Source organism: Rattus rattus, chromosome 2 (assembly GCF_011064425.1).
Source record: "Rattus rattus isolate New Zealand chromosome 2, Rrattus_CSIRO_v1, whole genome shotgun sequence".
Lineage (NCBI taxonomy): Eukaryota > Metazoa > Chordata > Mammalia > Rodentia > Muridae > Rattus > Rattus rattus.
Genome location: NC_046155.1, coordinates 118,629,603 through 118,645,321, shown reverse-complemented (window position 1 = coordinate 118,645,321; position 15,719 = coordinate 118,629,603). Strand labels below are relative to the sequence as shown.

Below are 15,719 nucleotides of genomic sequence, written 5' to 3'. Positions count from 1 at the left end.
TCCTTGTTCAGAACTGGATAGTCACACACAGCACTGAATGTGACCAGAGCCGATGGACCAGAGCTGGACAGGACAAACCCATGGGAGGTTCTACTGACAGGCAGAGTGACAGCCCAGTCTGTATGGGGCTCGTCACAGGGGCACGAGGACCCGAGTCTGACTTAAGAACACAGGTGTAGAAATCCAGGGGCGTTTGTACATGCTTGGGACCCCTGTACTGGGAGGCAGGAGGATTTGTTGGCTGGCCAGTATAGATGATGGGTGAGCTCTGGGTCAAGTGAGAGACCCTGCTTCAAAACGAAAACCAAACCGAACCCTAACAAACGAAACAAAACCGGAGCCAGGCATAGTGGTGCACACCTTTAACCCAGCACCGGAGAGGCAGAGGCAGGAGGATCTCTGTAAGTTACAGCCAAAGGTTCCTGGGAAACCCTGTCTAAAACAAAACAACACAAAACAACAAAAAGGAGGTGAAAGATGGGTCACTGGATAAGAATGGTTGTTGTGAAAGCAAGGGTTCAGAGTTCAAATCCCCAGCGCCCGTGTAAAAGCTGGGCATGACCACAGTGCCTGTAACTCCAGCTCTGAGGGGCGGAGGCAGACAGACTACAGAAACTGGATGCAGAGTCAGTCCAGCCAAATGGTGAGCTTCAGGTCAGCAGAAACCGTGATTCCAAAAATAAGGTGAAAGGTGGCAGAAACACCCCCCTCTGGTTTCTGTACATACATGTAAGGTGCACACACCCACATACATGCGTGTGTGAGCGCGAGTGCGCGCACACACACACACACACACACACACAGTCATTCAAGTGCCATATACAAAGAAAAATTTTGCCCCCCAAAAGTCCTTTTTCTAAGGACTTAAAGAAAAATTTAAATATATACAACTATATCTGAACAATATGTTATCTTTCTACCTACAGGCTCATGAATCTATGATGTGACCGGGAACTGCGTGCTCTCAGTTTTAAATGCCGCATATTGAATTTAAAAAAAAACAACAAAATAGTAAAATGTTTTTATCTGATGACTTTCGGAGGCGACGACTAAGAATTAAGCTGATCTAGGCAAACAGCTTCACAGCTTTTCCTCTGACTCACTCTCACTGAACTTGGATTTGAAAACATTTATTTTTAGGGTTGGAATATTTTCATTGGGGCATCCCACTGTGACTTTAAACAGCCAAAAATAGTCCTCCTAGCCACCTGGCAAGAGAAGAAACTGGTCAGTTTTGTCTCCGAAGCATCTAAGTCAGCATCCAGACCAGAAGGTGGGATCTGAGAGCCTCTGTGCTTTCTGGAATTTCTAGGTCAGATACAGGAATCGGGTTCCATACAGGGGCCAGGGTGCTGAGCTGCGGCACTGAATGGCGGCTCTTTGGGGGTGCAGGGGGCTCCAATGGAGGCTGTGGCTGGCTGAAGAGACTGTCCACAGAGAGCCGTTCAAGAAGGCAGTGCTGGGAGACGGGGAGGCTTGCTTGCTTTTAGCCATGGGACCTTGGGCAGGGAGTCCCTCGATAACTAGGCCTCGTTTCAATAGTCCGGTGGGAGAATCTAGACAGGATGGCTCTAACGCGGGGGAATGTGGTGAGAGAATCTTCCTGGACAGGAAGACGAGACTGGGGGCATCTGGCTGAAGCCCTCAGCCAGGTGAGCAGGGTAATTCTGACGGTACCTGGGGCTAGTCCCGAAGGTCCAGGACACAGGGGAGCCAGGACACAGGATAGCTTGTGTTGTCATCTAAAATCTTCTTGATATCACTATGGGGACCATGCTAACCACACAGAAGAAACTGGTACCTTGCAAACTCCTTACGACTTCCGATTGAAGGCCGCCTGTGTTTGAACTGAAGGATTGCTGACTGATTTGAGTACCTCATATTGTATGTGTGTAGAACTCTGTGTTAACTATAAATATTTTTAAAGATTTGTGTATTTGTGTATGCACATGTGCATGAGAGAGCCCGTATGCATGCACGTGTGCATGCAGATAGCACGTGTGCTGGTGGTGCTTTCAAGGGCCAAAGAAAATGCTGGGTCCCCTGCGGCTGACATTACAGGCAGTTATGAGCCACCCAGGGTGGGTTTTGGCAATGGAACTTGTTCTTTGTAAGAGCAGCAAGCACTCTGCTTAACTGGTCTCCACAAATTTTGTCCCTCTTTCTTCCCCATAAAAAAATAATTAAAGGCAAGACACATGTTATATGTTAAATTATTTATCTGTGACCCTCAAAAGATCACATAGAGTGATGCATGCTTATGATTTCAGACTTGTGAATCAGAGGCAGGAAGACCCAGAGTTCAAAGCTATGCTCAGATACAGTGAGCTGCAGGCTTGCCCACGAGCTGCAGGCTTGCCCACGAGCTGCAGGCTTGCCCATGCTGAGACCCTGTTTCAAAACAGCAGCAACCCCTTTGCTTCCTGTCATCCTGGACATTTCTCACCAGCTGTATCCTCATGTGCTTTATGATTCTAGTTAATTTTTATAAAGAAAACCTCTTCTTTAAGTACTAGTCCATCTTTTTTATATATAGGAACATTACTGATTTTGTGTGTAGTTTCATATTATTTTTCATAATTTCTTAGACTTTCTTAAAAAGCAGAACTGGAGTCTACTGAAAGGCATTTTTAATGTAGATCTGGAACACAGGGCTGAGTAGAAGGAGCGGGCACACCCGAGAGTGTGGTGTCAGCTCCTCAGGAGGAGAACTATTTCTTAGCTCTTACATATTTTTCTTGGATGTCTAAGATCCTTCTTGTCAGAGATGAATAAATAAATATTCCTCTTCAAAAGCAAAACACGGTTAGAGACCCAGCAGATTTTCACACTCACTCGCATGTAATTGTATCTCCTGTACACACACCCTACACTAACAGGCTCATGCACACTCACTGACAGACAGGTGAGGAAGACAATCGGTCTTCCTCTGACCAGGAGGGAGAATGAGATGCCCTGAGCAGGACCCTGCCTGGTGGGGAAAGGCTTTCGGGAAACACAGCCCGGAGAACAGAGGGCGTGGATTCTGCTGCAACCTCACCTCTGTGTCAGAGCGATCTTCAGCTTGTCATTCTCAGACTTGAGGTGTGTGTCGGCCGGGCTCGCATGGGAGGCTTTCTCGTCGTCTGTCCCATTGACGCTGGATGCCTGAGTGGAAGACGGGGTTTCACACCCAGATTCCTGGCCAAAGTGAATTATCTCCACATGTTACTGCTTGCCCTTCCATTGGCAGCAAATTAGGCATAATGACAAAATATGAGTTTATGAGTCTGGATAGTGTAGACTGACTAGCAGAAAGGCTGACCGAGACAGTCATTCACGGGGCCTAAGTGCCACGAACACTCCACACCATGAGGAAGTTCATTATATGGTTTATGTCTAAAATTTTCACATATTAAAAAGCCAACAGCTGTGGTTGTCTGAACAAGCCTAGGATATGGTCAATCCAGGCAATATTCCAGCATGGAGGGTGGGGTTCAAGAGCTGCCACCCGTAATTGAAGAGCTACAGATAGTAGATGTCTTCTGGAAGAGGAAGATTCAGTTCTCTTTAGGGGTTTGGCCCCAGTAGGTCAGCTATGCTCCTGTGGACAGTCTCACGTCCAAGAGTCTAAAGGCAGCCATATTGGACTTGGCAGGTTATTTAGAGAGAAAGAAAGAACAAAAGGTAGGAGGGGTAGATACACTGTGTGAAATTCTCAAAGAAGTAATAAAAATATCACTATATATTTAATACTACATAAAGATCTGTAAAGCCCTTAGAAACCAACATATGAATACTTTACTCTCTTGAAAAGTAAAGAAAGACTATTGGTAATTACAAAAGAAGAAACGCACATAATCAATAAGCATAAAAACATTTAATGTCACCGGAAACGGAGAAACCCAGTGGAGATCCACTTGTCATCTGTCAGATCAACAGACTTTCTTAGTGAGGTGTGGGAGGCAGAGCTTACTCACTGCAGGTGGGAGTCGGAATCGAGCACCGATGTGGGCTAAGAGCACAGCGCACCTCAGTGCTTTACATGCCCACACCTCAACCCAGGTTTCCATTCGCAGAGTTTATCCTGCAGAGAGTGCCCCTCACAGAGGCACTGTCATGGTATTCGTGTTAGTGAAGACATCAGAAAAGGCACAGCTGCCTTGGATTGTAAGGAGTCACGGGAGTACGCCATGGCGAGACTGGGATACTCCTTGGGCGTTACAGCAGGGTTGAAAGGGAACACTGGGAACTGGGAGGGAATGGTCATGACTTGGAAAGTATTTTCTTAAAAGGTTAAAAGGAGTGGTGATAAAAGAAAGTGCTAGAAAGGTTTAACAAACTAGCAGCTTATCTTGTGGTTGATACGGCACATGGGGATACGACGTGTTCTGTGCTTGTTTTCCAGTGCTGGGGCTAGAACTCAGGGCCTTGTGCTTGTTAGGCAATATTAGGCAGTGTCCTACCACTGAGCTACATCCTAGTCAAAAGGCAACTGGGCTTTATTTCTTTCTTGACAGTCTGCTATGTTGTATTTCTTTTATTCTCTCTCTGTCTCTCTCTGTCTCTGTCTCTGCCTCTCTCTCTCTCTCTCACACACACACACACATACACACACACACACACACACACACACGTAAACATATAGCAGTTTTTTTTTAAACAAAAACAACTGACTGCAGTTTCTACCCACATTTCCATTCCAAGAACTCAAGTGATGACTTGATAATTATTACCCTAAATCAAACTGTCCCTTGGATCAAGGACTAGTTAAAGTCCCACCCACCAGAAGCCTAGCATACATATACTCAGTCTAACTCCTCCTGGAATATCTTCTCTAAAGCAAGCCCAATGGGTGTGTAAGTCCGGACAGACCTAGGTCTGCCTGTGCCATTGTCCCAGCCACCAAGTCCGCTGGCAGATGCGGGGCCCCGGGTGGCTCTCACATCCTCAGTGACTGCTCCATCTGTGATGCTGAGGCTTCTCCTTCCCAGGGCTCTGCTCAGCTCCTCTTTTCCTTGCTTCCTAGGCTTCTGCTTTTCCGTGGGACTCAGGGTCCAGTCCTGAGCGCCAGACACCACGGCTACCCAGGCTAAGCCATTCTTCCCCCAGCTGCCTTGTGAGACACGCCCTTCCTCGGTGCCTACATATCCTACTCATGTCATATAACAACTCCGAAGGCTACTGACCACCCAGCTGACGAGATGAATGATAAATAAGGAATTCCAGACTTCACAGTGTCTCCAGACTATCATTCTCAACCAAATCCCAATTCTGCTCCTGGAGGTCGCCCCCTCCCCCCCATAGGATAATTAAGCCTTTCTTAACAAAGACATCAGGCATGCTGGGTTTTTTGTTTTTTTGTTTTTTTTTCAATTTCGGGTTAAAAATGGGTCCTTTATAGCCATTGTTATATCATGGTTTTAAGCAGACAGACTACTCAAATCCTGGCAAAGCTGGATCTCTTCAGACTTCGAACTGCGGGAACACCATCTCCCATCTGCCTCTTGTTAAGACAGGGAGGGGCTTGGAGCTCTGGGTATCAAGCATTTTTCCAGGTGCAAAGTAGGGACATCCTGCTATGGATTTCCCAACAATCAGTAAACACTGCCTTGCCACTCACATTCAAACACTGCCTGTCCTTGGGGCTGCTAGAGTTCAGGAAAGCACAGAGACCCTGACCTAGCATGACAAAGACGTGTCGTGCTAACCAAGCCCCGCCCCCTTCCAAGTGCCGGGAACCCCTCCTGGTCCGAGCAGGCTAAGTAAGCACTATTTATTCCACAAAGCCACACTCTGACCTTCAAACACAGTGACTGCAGAAGTTCTTCCTGGTGGGGACAGGCAACCCTCATTGTATCAACAGCTTTCTGTCAAAAATACAGTTCTACACCTGAGAAATTCCAAAGTCTCATGAAAACGTGTCACTTGCATCTCACCGGGAGCAGGCTAATAGTTGGGAAAAAAAAATGCCTTCAGAATGTCCTGCTGCTAAAATTACCCATTTCTTGCCAGGAGTGACAAGGAGTAGGGAATCTCAATTACTGATCACACTCAGATGTATTTCAGGGACAAATTACTTACTTGGGAATGATTACTTGACGTCTCGATTTTCTCCTGGGACTTGTCTCTGGCTAACCTGGCAGCTTCTCTTACCTCCTGGAATTTCTCTGCAAACTGAACACATAGAACAGTTGTTAGGGCTTTAACTTTATTCATGGCGTCTCCAGTGCCCACCTTGTTATCCTGTATCCATGCTAAGCCTATAAATTCTGTACAAATGGCAGAAGAATTCTGTCATTAAAAGGAAACAAAGATAAGAAATCCCTTTTTCCAATAAACGCTGGCCCTGGTCAGCCTGGACCCAGTTTCAGAGTTACTCAGACTAGCCAGATGCAGTGACTGAGAGGATGCACGAATTTAAAATCCTCCGGCTAACAGTAACCAATACAAAGACATCGCAAGAAATACAGCTTCTCCACAGAAGGAACCCATGGCAAAGTCCACCGACTCTGTTGGTGGTTGAAGAACTTGTAAGTTGGTGCCACGAAAAAGGGAAACGAGGCTGTGGTGTGCACACCGGGAACCCCGGAACTCGGGAGGCTGCGCTGAGAGAATTGAAAGTTCAAAGCCAGCTCTTGCCCTGTCTAGGGCAGCCTGCTATATAAACAACAAGACCCCATCACACTGACACCACCGCCACGGCAGAGCGGCGGCGGCAGTGGCAACAACAAAACAGACACCTAAAATGTTAGGGGAAAGCTTTAGGTACAAACCAGCAAATGCCATAAACAGCCAATGTCTAACGATCACGTCATTAACTCTGAAATGCTCCAGCAAGAAAGGGGAAGCACCATAGACTGTTAGCATGGTGGTTAATCTTCACGGTCAGCCCGACCTGATTTGCAACCCTTGGAGATGCGCTTCTTCAGAGCCTTCCAGGGAGGGTTAACTGAGGAGGAAGACACCCTGAATATAGATCCCAGCCTATAGGCTAGGATCTGGGGATGCTAAGCGGGGAGGCGGTTAGTGCTGAGGACCAGCGTTCCCTGCTTCCTGTCTAGGGACACTTCGGGACCAGCCAGCCACTCCCCGTCCTCCGTACCCTGATGGACTGAACCTTCAAAGCAAGAGTCAAAAGAAACCCTTCTTTAGGTTTCATTTGACACAGCCATGAGAAAACCAACCAACACGGTTAATCGGCGTCTGGCTGATAATTTATTATTAGCCACAGTTTATTATTCTATGTCCTCTGTTTTAAAATGTTCTAATATTTCTATAACTCTGAAAAGATTTATTTATTTGCTTTATGTATGTGAGTAATAATATATATGAGTACACTGTAGCTGTCTTCAGACACCAGAAGAGGGCATCAGATCCCATTACAGATGGTTGTGAGCCACCATGTGGTTGCTGGGAATTGAACTCAGGACCTCTGGGAGAGCAGTCAGTGCTCTTAACCGCTGAGCCATCTCTCCAGCCCCTTATTTCTATAATTTAAACATTCTAAAGTCAGGACTAGAGAGAGGGTCCAACAGTTAGAGAGCACAGCGCTCTTGTAGAGGACTCAGAGTTTGGTTCCTAGCTCCCAGGTCAGGCGGCTTACAACCACCTGTAACTCCAGCTCCAGGAGACCCACACCTTTCTCTGGAGTCTCTGTGTACTTCACATAAGTACACAAATCCACGCTCAGACACACATATATGCATAGTCTAACGTAAACACTTAGAGAATCTTTTAAAAAAAATCCAAGTCACAGGCAATCACTACACTGTCTTATAGTCACTGACAGGAGAGAGTTTAATTAGCAGTATGCCATAGACCAGCAGATTATTTAATGATAATGCTGGAGTTATATATCTAGGAAGGCTAAAAGGGCAACACTGAGAAACAGGAAAAACCAGCAGGTTTCCAGACCCTGAGAATTCTGGGAGTTCTGTTACATGCTCATCTGCGGGTGGACACAGGCTCTCTTCTCTGAGCCCGCTTTCTGGGCCCTGACAGACAGCACCCCATGTGAGGAGAAAAGGGTATGCTTCCTACTCCAGCCTGCATCTCCCCTACCACAGGGCCACTAACTAAGCCACAGACAAGAGGCTTCAAACCTGACCACTGCAATGCTGTCAGAGGAAAATCATCTCCCACTGCTTAAGCACATGAGACTGATGGGGGATGGATTACTCACTCTTTGAGGGACCATGATGGACATGGCCTCTCCTTCTGGAAACCCCAGGCAGAGAACAGGCACAGGCCTGCTGTGAGCCCCTGCCTACTGAGAAAGGACACAATCTTGTCAAAGACTCGGTCCCTCTCCACAAAGGAACTCTTAAGGGATTTTGCTTACATTCAAACAGACACAAACTAAAAAGGAAATTTCTGGGGGAAAAAAGCTTCAAAGTAACAAAAGGAAGAGTGGGGCCAGAGAGCTGGCTTAGCGGTTGAGAGCACTGACTGATCTTGGGGACTGCAAGGCTTCGGTTCCCAGCACCCACAAGAGAACTCCAGTTCTGGGGGCTCTGGTGCCCTCTTCTGGCCTCTTAAGGTACTGCATGCAGTGGTGCATCAGATAACACTCATGTAAAATGTTTTATAAGCTGAGCATGATGGCACTTAAGAAGCTGAGGTAGGAGGATTGCTCAGAACTGAAAGCCACCAAGCCTTGGCTACACAATGAATTCTAAGCCTGGACTATAGTGCGAGACCCTATCTCAAAAGCAAAAACAGACCCCCAGAACAACAACAACAACAACAACAACAACAACACCCTCTAAACAAAACAAATTTCTAGGTTACCAGTTGATATACAGGCCAGAGCAGAGTGAGCCACGAGAATTGGGCCCTGTCAACTAAACAAAGCTGAACTTAAGCCAGAAGGCGAACAGTAAATCAAGGTTATTCAGCTACGGTAAGTGGGAAACAAGAGTGCTGGACTCCTGATAGATTAAAAGGCCGACTTTGGAAATCAGTCCTGGGTGCAAACAGAATCAAGCCTTTATGAGAGCACGGCTGGAGGGCTAGGACGGTAATTCTCTAAACTTGGAAGACATGAAAGAAAGTCGCAGAAGTGACAGGTCTGACGATATACCAATTCAAAGCTTTTAAATGTAGAGAGAAAAACAAAAAACAAAATTCAAAGACATAAAAAAAAAACAAAAACCCAAAAACCAATCCCCACTCACTCAGAAGGGAAACAGCAGCCACGTGTCCTTAGCCGGGGTAGGACTGCACGAAAAAGGACCATTACTGTTCGCACAAATGAAAGGGAAAATATAAAAATGCCAATAAGTAAATGGTGGAATTCATGAGCAGAATACAGGAAATAAACAGCACATAACTAGGGTGGCTCAGCCCGCCTGGAGAACTGAAACAAAAATGACGCGGTGCCATTCTTTGCCTGTAAAATTAGCACTCGCTAAATACAATCCCAAGCCCCCGTGCTGGCGAGATTGTTTTGTTTTGGTACGTGTTTTGGTACAGCCCCACTGAGAAGCAATTTGGAAGGACATATTGTGAGTGAGAAAAATATTCATACCTACTGACGCGGTGATAGCACTCCTGGGAAACCGCGGAGAAAATAACTGAGAATATGAAAAAAAGGGGGCCCTCAATACAGTGATCATAATCACAGCGTCGTCCATAATAACGAAAACCTGGACGTGATCCAAACCCCCGTGAGCATGCTGGGAGAACGCTACCCACCGGGAGAGCAGAGGCAGGCAGGAGACCCAGAAAGCTATCATCCGGTGGGGGTCTAAAGCTTTCTAATATCTCCCCTTATTATATTAAAAAGCATATGTGCATGTAAGCCTATAAAATATTGTTTTAATTTTTTGTTATTATTGTATCTGTCGGAGGATAGCCTGTGGCGTCGATTCTCTCTCTGCACTTTGACATGGGTCCCAGAGATCGAACTCAGGATATGCACACGGCAAGCGCCTTTACCTGCCGAGCTGTCTTGGTGACCTCAGAAAAAGATGTGTATGCACATATGCACTCATCGCTTCTTTAAAATATGAAACCATACTGCAGATCGCGTGTCACAGCCAATTTTGAAATTAATAATACAGCATTAATACTCTCAAACATTTATGTGACCTTCTTCTAAATTATCTTCATCGCTGCACAATATTATCCTGAAGGACACACGAGGCTATTTAATCAATTTTCTTTCTTCTTCTGTTAACCAGCTTCCTCAGGTTGGATTTTTAGTGTGTCTGTTTGGTTTTTACTCTGACCCAGCAAGAATATCCCTATGGTAACTGCACCATGCAACCAATACCTCCTTACAGTTGCCTCATGGATGGCGGGGTGTTTAAAACAGGGTTTTCTGGAATATATTGTCAAGTGCATGGCTTATTTATTTATTCTGAGGTCATTTTCTAAGATTTCTAAAAGGTGCAATAATTTTAATCAAAATCGTCATCATTTATGGAAACCAAGACTGCTCGACCTTATGTGTGGCTATTTGGGGGTGGGGTAGGTCTTGAAAACCTGAACCCTACTGCTTATCCACTAAAACTTGAGTATTTTCTTTTTTGTTGGCTTAGTGGAATCTCACCACAATCTGGAACGGTGAGGAGGAATAAGGGCGGTCAGGTTTGTCGAGATGACCTACTTTCTCATTTATTTTGTATGTTTTGGAATGGAGGGCTGGGCACCCAGGGCTTGCGAGGGAGCCAAAGAAGGGGTCTATCCCTATTGTTTGTTTGCTTTTCAGAATAGTGCTGGTGACACCCTCTGCCTCCTCCTGCTTTCTTCCACGAAGGCAGGATGACTAGAGCTTGACAAGAAAGGCCAGCAAAAGGAAAAACAAACAGAAGAAAAGCCACTGAAGTCTCAGAGCCAATGGGGCGGAAGCAGTGTCTCAGTCACTGTTCTGTTTGTCGCTTTGAAGCACTGAGACCAAGGCAAAGAAAAGCAGCATTTGCTTGGGGCCTCCATCACAATGGAGGTCACTGAATCTGGTCTGGCACTCCCACTGCTGTTCTGGTACAAGCCACTGTCCTCTCTAACCTGTGTTTGTAGCATCAATTCCTACTGGGTCACCCTTCTCATGCCCACAGTCTCTCTCCAAATACAGCAGCCATAGGTAAGGTTAGTGATGTATACCTATATTCCCAGCACCCAAAAGTCAAAGGCAAGAGGGGGACACGTTTGAGGCCAGCCTGGGCTATCTAGGGAGACCACTCTGTCTGTCTGTCTGTCTGTCTCTTTCACACACACCCCTCTGTCGTAGTCACTGTTATATTGCTGTGAAGAGATACCATGACTAAGGCAACACTTATAAAAAGAAAATATTTAATTGGGAACTTGCTTACAGTTCTGGAGGGTTAGTTACTGTCACTGTGGCAGGAAGCATGGCCGAGTGCTGGAGCAGTAGCTGAGGTTACCTCCTGATCCTTAGGCAGATGGAGAGAGGTGTTGAGCCTGTGTGGGCTCCAAGCCCACCCCCAGTGACACACTTCCTCTAACAGGCCACACCCCCTGATCTTTCTAATCCTTCTCAAATAGTGCCCCTCTCTGATGACTCAGCGTTCAAATACACGAGCCTCTGAGGGCTAATGTCATTCAGTCACCACAGTGCCAGCAACAGCCTGCCTCAGACCTTTGCATAGTAAGATTAACGGCATCCATTTAAGCACTGTGGTCATATTTTGTGCTACTGGCAGCCAAAAGCACTCTAACTAAAACATATCAAGAGAACGGCTAATGACTGCGGGTAGAAAACTGGCCCTGAAATTAGAGTAAATTAGGTGCTTACTCTTATGACCACAGTGAATAAATCAGGAAATGTGAGGGGACACGCGGGTCATGGGTTAACTTTTATTTTTTTTTATTGAGGGTGTACACATATGCCAAGCAAGCATGTGGAGTCAGAGGATACCTTGCATGAGTTCTCTCCTTACACCATGTGGGTACCAAGGCTTGAACTCAGGTCTTTAGCCTTGGATGCAGATGCCTTCATTGACTGAGCCATCTCATGGGCCCCTGTCCTAACTTCATTTTTGTTGCTGAGGTTAAAATAATATGACTAAAAAAAAACCCCAAAAAACAAAAACAAAAAAACCCAACCAACCAACCAACCAACCAAACAAAAACATTACAGAAGAAAAGGTTTATTTTAGCTCACAATTTCATGTTATTATGGGGAAATAAGAATCAGGAGCTTAAAATAGTTGGTTCTATCCACAGTCAAAGAGGAATGAATGTGTGCTTGGTTCTGTTCCCTCAGTCTCACACTGCATCAAGGATCCCCTGCCTAGGGAATGGTATCGCCCACAGTGGATTGGGCCTCCTAATATTAATTAACTAACAAAGACAATTCCCTACAGAGATGTCCACAGGCCAACCCAACATAGACAACTCCGCATTGAGACCCTTCCTCAGGTGGTCTACAAGTATCAGGTTGGCAATTAAGATGAACGCCACACCCCAGATGAAACTGTGGAAGCTGAAAGCAAGTGCCGCATATGCAGATGGACTGACCTCCATCCATCACGGAACAGTGGAGATTCAATTCTGGGCCGTTGCCCACAGTGAAAGAACGTGTTTCCTCTCTGCAGTGAGTGAGGAGGTAGCAAATTCACAACAGTGGGAACGTGAGGTCAAATGCCAGAGAGATGAACTTCAATGGCTGCCTCACTCTTCTACCTCTGCGAGCTCTTTCCAGAACCTCATCTTAGCAGAGCATGCCTGCTCCTCTCTACCATTCCTCGGTAGGCTGAGGAATTGCGTCTTTTCTAGTGGGTGGACACACGGATGCCCATTCGATTCCAGGAATATATAACTTCTACATATTTTTGGAAAGCCTCTCTAAGGGGCAGAACGTTTCTGCGCCATGCTTCCTGGGCTGTGGTTGTGGAGTGGCTCCTTCTAATGAAAGCTGCGAAGAACAGGGTATCTATTTTCATTCTGGGGGTTGGAGAGAGAAGTACGTATGATGTATTCTTAAGTGAAAATGTCCACACTGGCGTTTCTTTCTCCAGCCCACGATGTCTGATTACCGATCCTGCTGTAGGTCGTGGGTGTCTGCACTGAGAAGTCAGAAACACCCAGTCACAGCTGCCCTTCAGCACGCAAGCTTAGGAACCTTCAGGCCCTGCCCCGCCTCCCTTGCTAGCTAATTGCCCCCGGTTGAGGCTGCTAGCCTCAATTCATGCAAATTCATCAGCGTGTGCTTAATCGCGCCCTTCAAAGAAACAGGAAAAGCTGATGTGAAGCATTTTTGGATGAAGGACATATTGAGAGCTTGTCTCAGGAATCTCTGTGGAGATGACAGGTCACAGTCACAGAGCAGAGACGTCAATGTTGTCAGAGACGGGGACTCGGGAAGAAGGGACACTCCTCCTTAATAACAGGACATTTTCATTTGGGAGAAACTGGAAGGAGCTCAGATCAAGGTCTTTTCAGGTCCCAAGGCGGGAACATTCACAGCTTGTTCTAGCTTTTGTTTGGCGTTGTCCTTTGATTCTTTTCCGTGGAGTCTCCTTCATCCGTCCTCACTACCTTCTTTTCTCTACAGAAAGAAAGGACTGTACCGGGAAGCCGAGTGCTTCTCGCAGACTACCCTGGCTCCCAGGAACTTCTGGGCCTGGACAGAGGCGGAGGCATGAGCTGAACTAGGCCCAGACAGGACCGAGTGCCTGCCCAGCAGTGTGAGGCTACGGGGCCATCTGTGCAGGTGGAAGAATGGCCTGGCATGAGCACGGGTGAGACAGGATCTCCTCTCCCTTCCCACACAGACCCCTGCTCCATTGCAGACACAGGAGGTCCCAGCCATCCCTGTCACAGTCACAGTGCACTTTGGTCCTCTTTGCCACCAAGGCTCTGCACCCACCCCACCCACTTCCCATTTCAGAAGAGGTTACTGCCGTCCCTCCACCATCATCCCAAGGGCTTGGGCTCCCTAACCCATCCGGCAAAATTCTGCCAAATTTTTTAAATTCTTAAAAATTCTCTCTCTCCTTCAAATCTTCCTCAGCTCTACCCTGAACTGAATCTGACTTGCTTCCAGGAAATAAAATAAAATATACCTGTCTGAAATGCAAATCTGGCCACTTTACTTTTGGGTTAAAATCCTTCTAAGATAACAAGGTAAAACTCAGAAATCCCAGCATGCTCTACAAGACCATCCAAAAGCTGGCTTCTAGCGGTCACACCAAATCAGGGAAGACTCGGTGACAGTCCGTAGCTCCCCTCTATAGAACATAGCATGGTGCCAGTGTTTGAGCTGGGACTGCTGCTTCCTGCTGTCAGAATGACCATGGGCACCTCTGGAAGCAGGCCTTGGGACACCCACTCACCCAAGTATACAAGAAAATGGCCACCTACACTGGATCCAGGAAAATCACCAAGGCCAGAGGTGTATGGGACTTCTCCCTACTGCAGTACCTCCCCACCCCCGCCCCCACCTCTGCTCACACCCCTGCTCTGTTTCCAGAGGCACAGCACACAAGTAAAGTATAGCATAGTGGGACAGGGCTTAGGAGGAGAGTTTGTCATGATAACCAATGGCATGGTAACTTACTAATTCTTTTTCCTGCTGTGACCAGATACCTGCCAGGAAAAAACTTAAGGGTGTGAGGGTAATAGCTTAATAAGGGGTGTGGTTCATCATGGTTGGGAAGGCATGATGGTGGGAGGTAAAAGCTGGCCACACCAAGGGTGGACAGGAAGTGAGGCCAAGCTATAAAACGTCAAGTCTGGGTCCTATGGAGCCATTTCCTCCATCGAGGCCCCGCATCCTGAAGATTCTATAACCTTCTCAAACAGTATCACCAGGACCAAACCATTTCACAGTCTCACTGTACAGGGCTTCTGCTTCTTGCCCTGTGTTTCTGGACTCTCCTGTGGCCAGACAGTGGACGTTCAGAGAGCCGCCAGCTGAATGTCTCGGGCTTAATGAATTTCCTTTACTCCAGACTGCTCAGTTTTCCTGGAGTCTGCTATGTCACCCACAGCAGCACAGCACCACCACCACCACCACCACCACCAGCACCAGCACCAGCACCACCGCCGCCCTCACCGCGCATACCTTCGTGAGCTGCTGCTCTGAGGAGAATCCCAGACCGAACACGGTGTTGGCCCTGCTGTCAGCCCACTGCCCGAACTTCTGTGAAGTTTTGGTGAACGTCATGTTCGGGGTGATGGTGCTGTTTATGATTACCTGCAGGAGACAATCCAGACAGCGTGTGTTAACTCTCTACTAGAGCCTTTCAATCCTCTCAGACAAAGCCATGGCTGCGGGTGCTTCCTCTGTGTGCTGTATTTGTTTCTGAGCTGTTCTGACCAGGGTAGACACACAACCAGGAGAACGGGCACTTCAGACACTTAACAGCGGAAGAGTCTAAAACAGGATCTTTCACATTATCAATAGGAAAATACTTCTCCCAAGAAAAGCATGGTTTCCAAACTGAGGTTTTATTACCCGAAACATACCAAGCATAAAAATAAAAGTATCCTTAAAGGCCAGCTGTGTGCACTTTCCCGGAGAACCACCCCCACACCTCTGGGTTTTGAAATCCCTGCCACTCTAATATCCTGACAAACCGGTTAATACTTCCACCAGCAGAAGGGCCTTTGCTTTCCGAGGGGAAGGAGAAGACATTCTGATTGGAGAGTTAGTAGAGGGTTAATTGATACAGATTTGTCACACTGGTATAAGCAGGGGTCTGTAAGGGAGCTCACAGGAGCCGGGTGCTGGCCATTACTACCTATGGCCTCAAAAAGAAGAGAGGCCA

General features: G+C 46.9%; 1 protein-coding gene across 2 annotated transcripts in view; it reads right to left on the bottom strand.

The window, feature by feature from the left end:
* Homer2 (homer scaffold protein 2) overlaps window positions 1-15,719 on the bottom strand; it is a 92,375-nt gene that overhangs the window by 5,350 nt on the left and 71,306 nt on the right. Inside the window, exons 3-5 of one of the 2 annotated variants that reach the window (XM_032893316.1) lie at window positions 15,014-15,145; window positions 6,064-6,156; window positions 3,041-3,180 (exon numbers count right to left, since the gene is read on the bottom strand). In XM_032893316.1, coding sequence (XP_032749207.1) covers window positions 3,041-3,180; window positions 6,064-6,156; window positions 15,014-15,145 — 365 coding nt within the window. The remainder of the gene's footprint in view (window positions 1-3,040; window positions 3,181-6,063; window positions 6,157-15,013; window positions 15,146-15,719) is intronic. The other variant, XM_032893317.1, reaches the window with a different exon arrangement.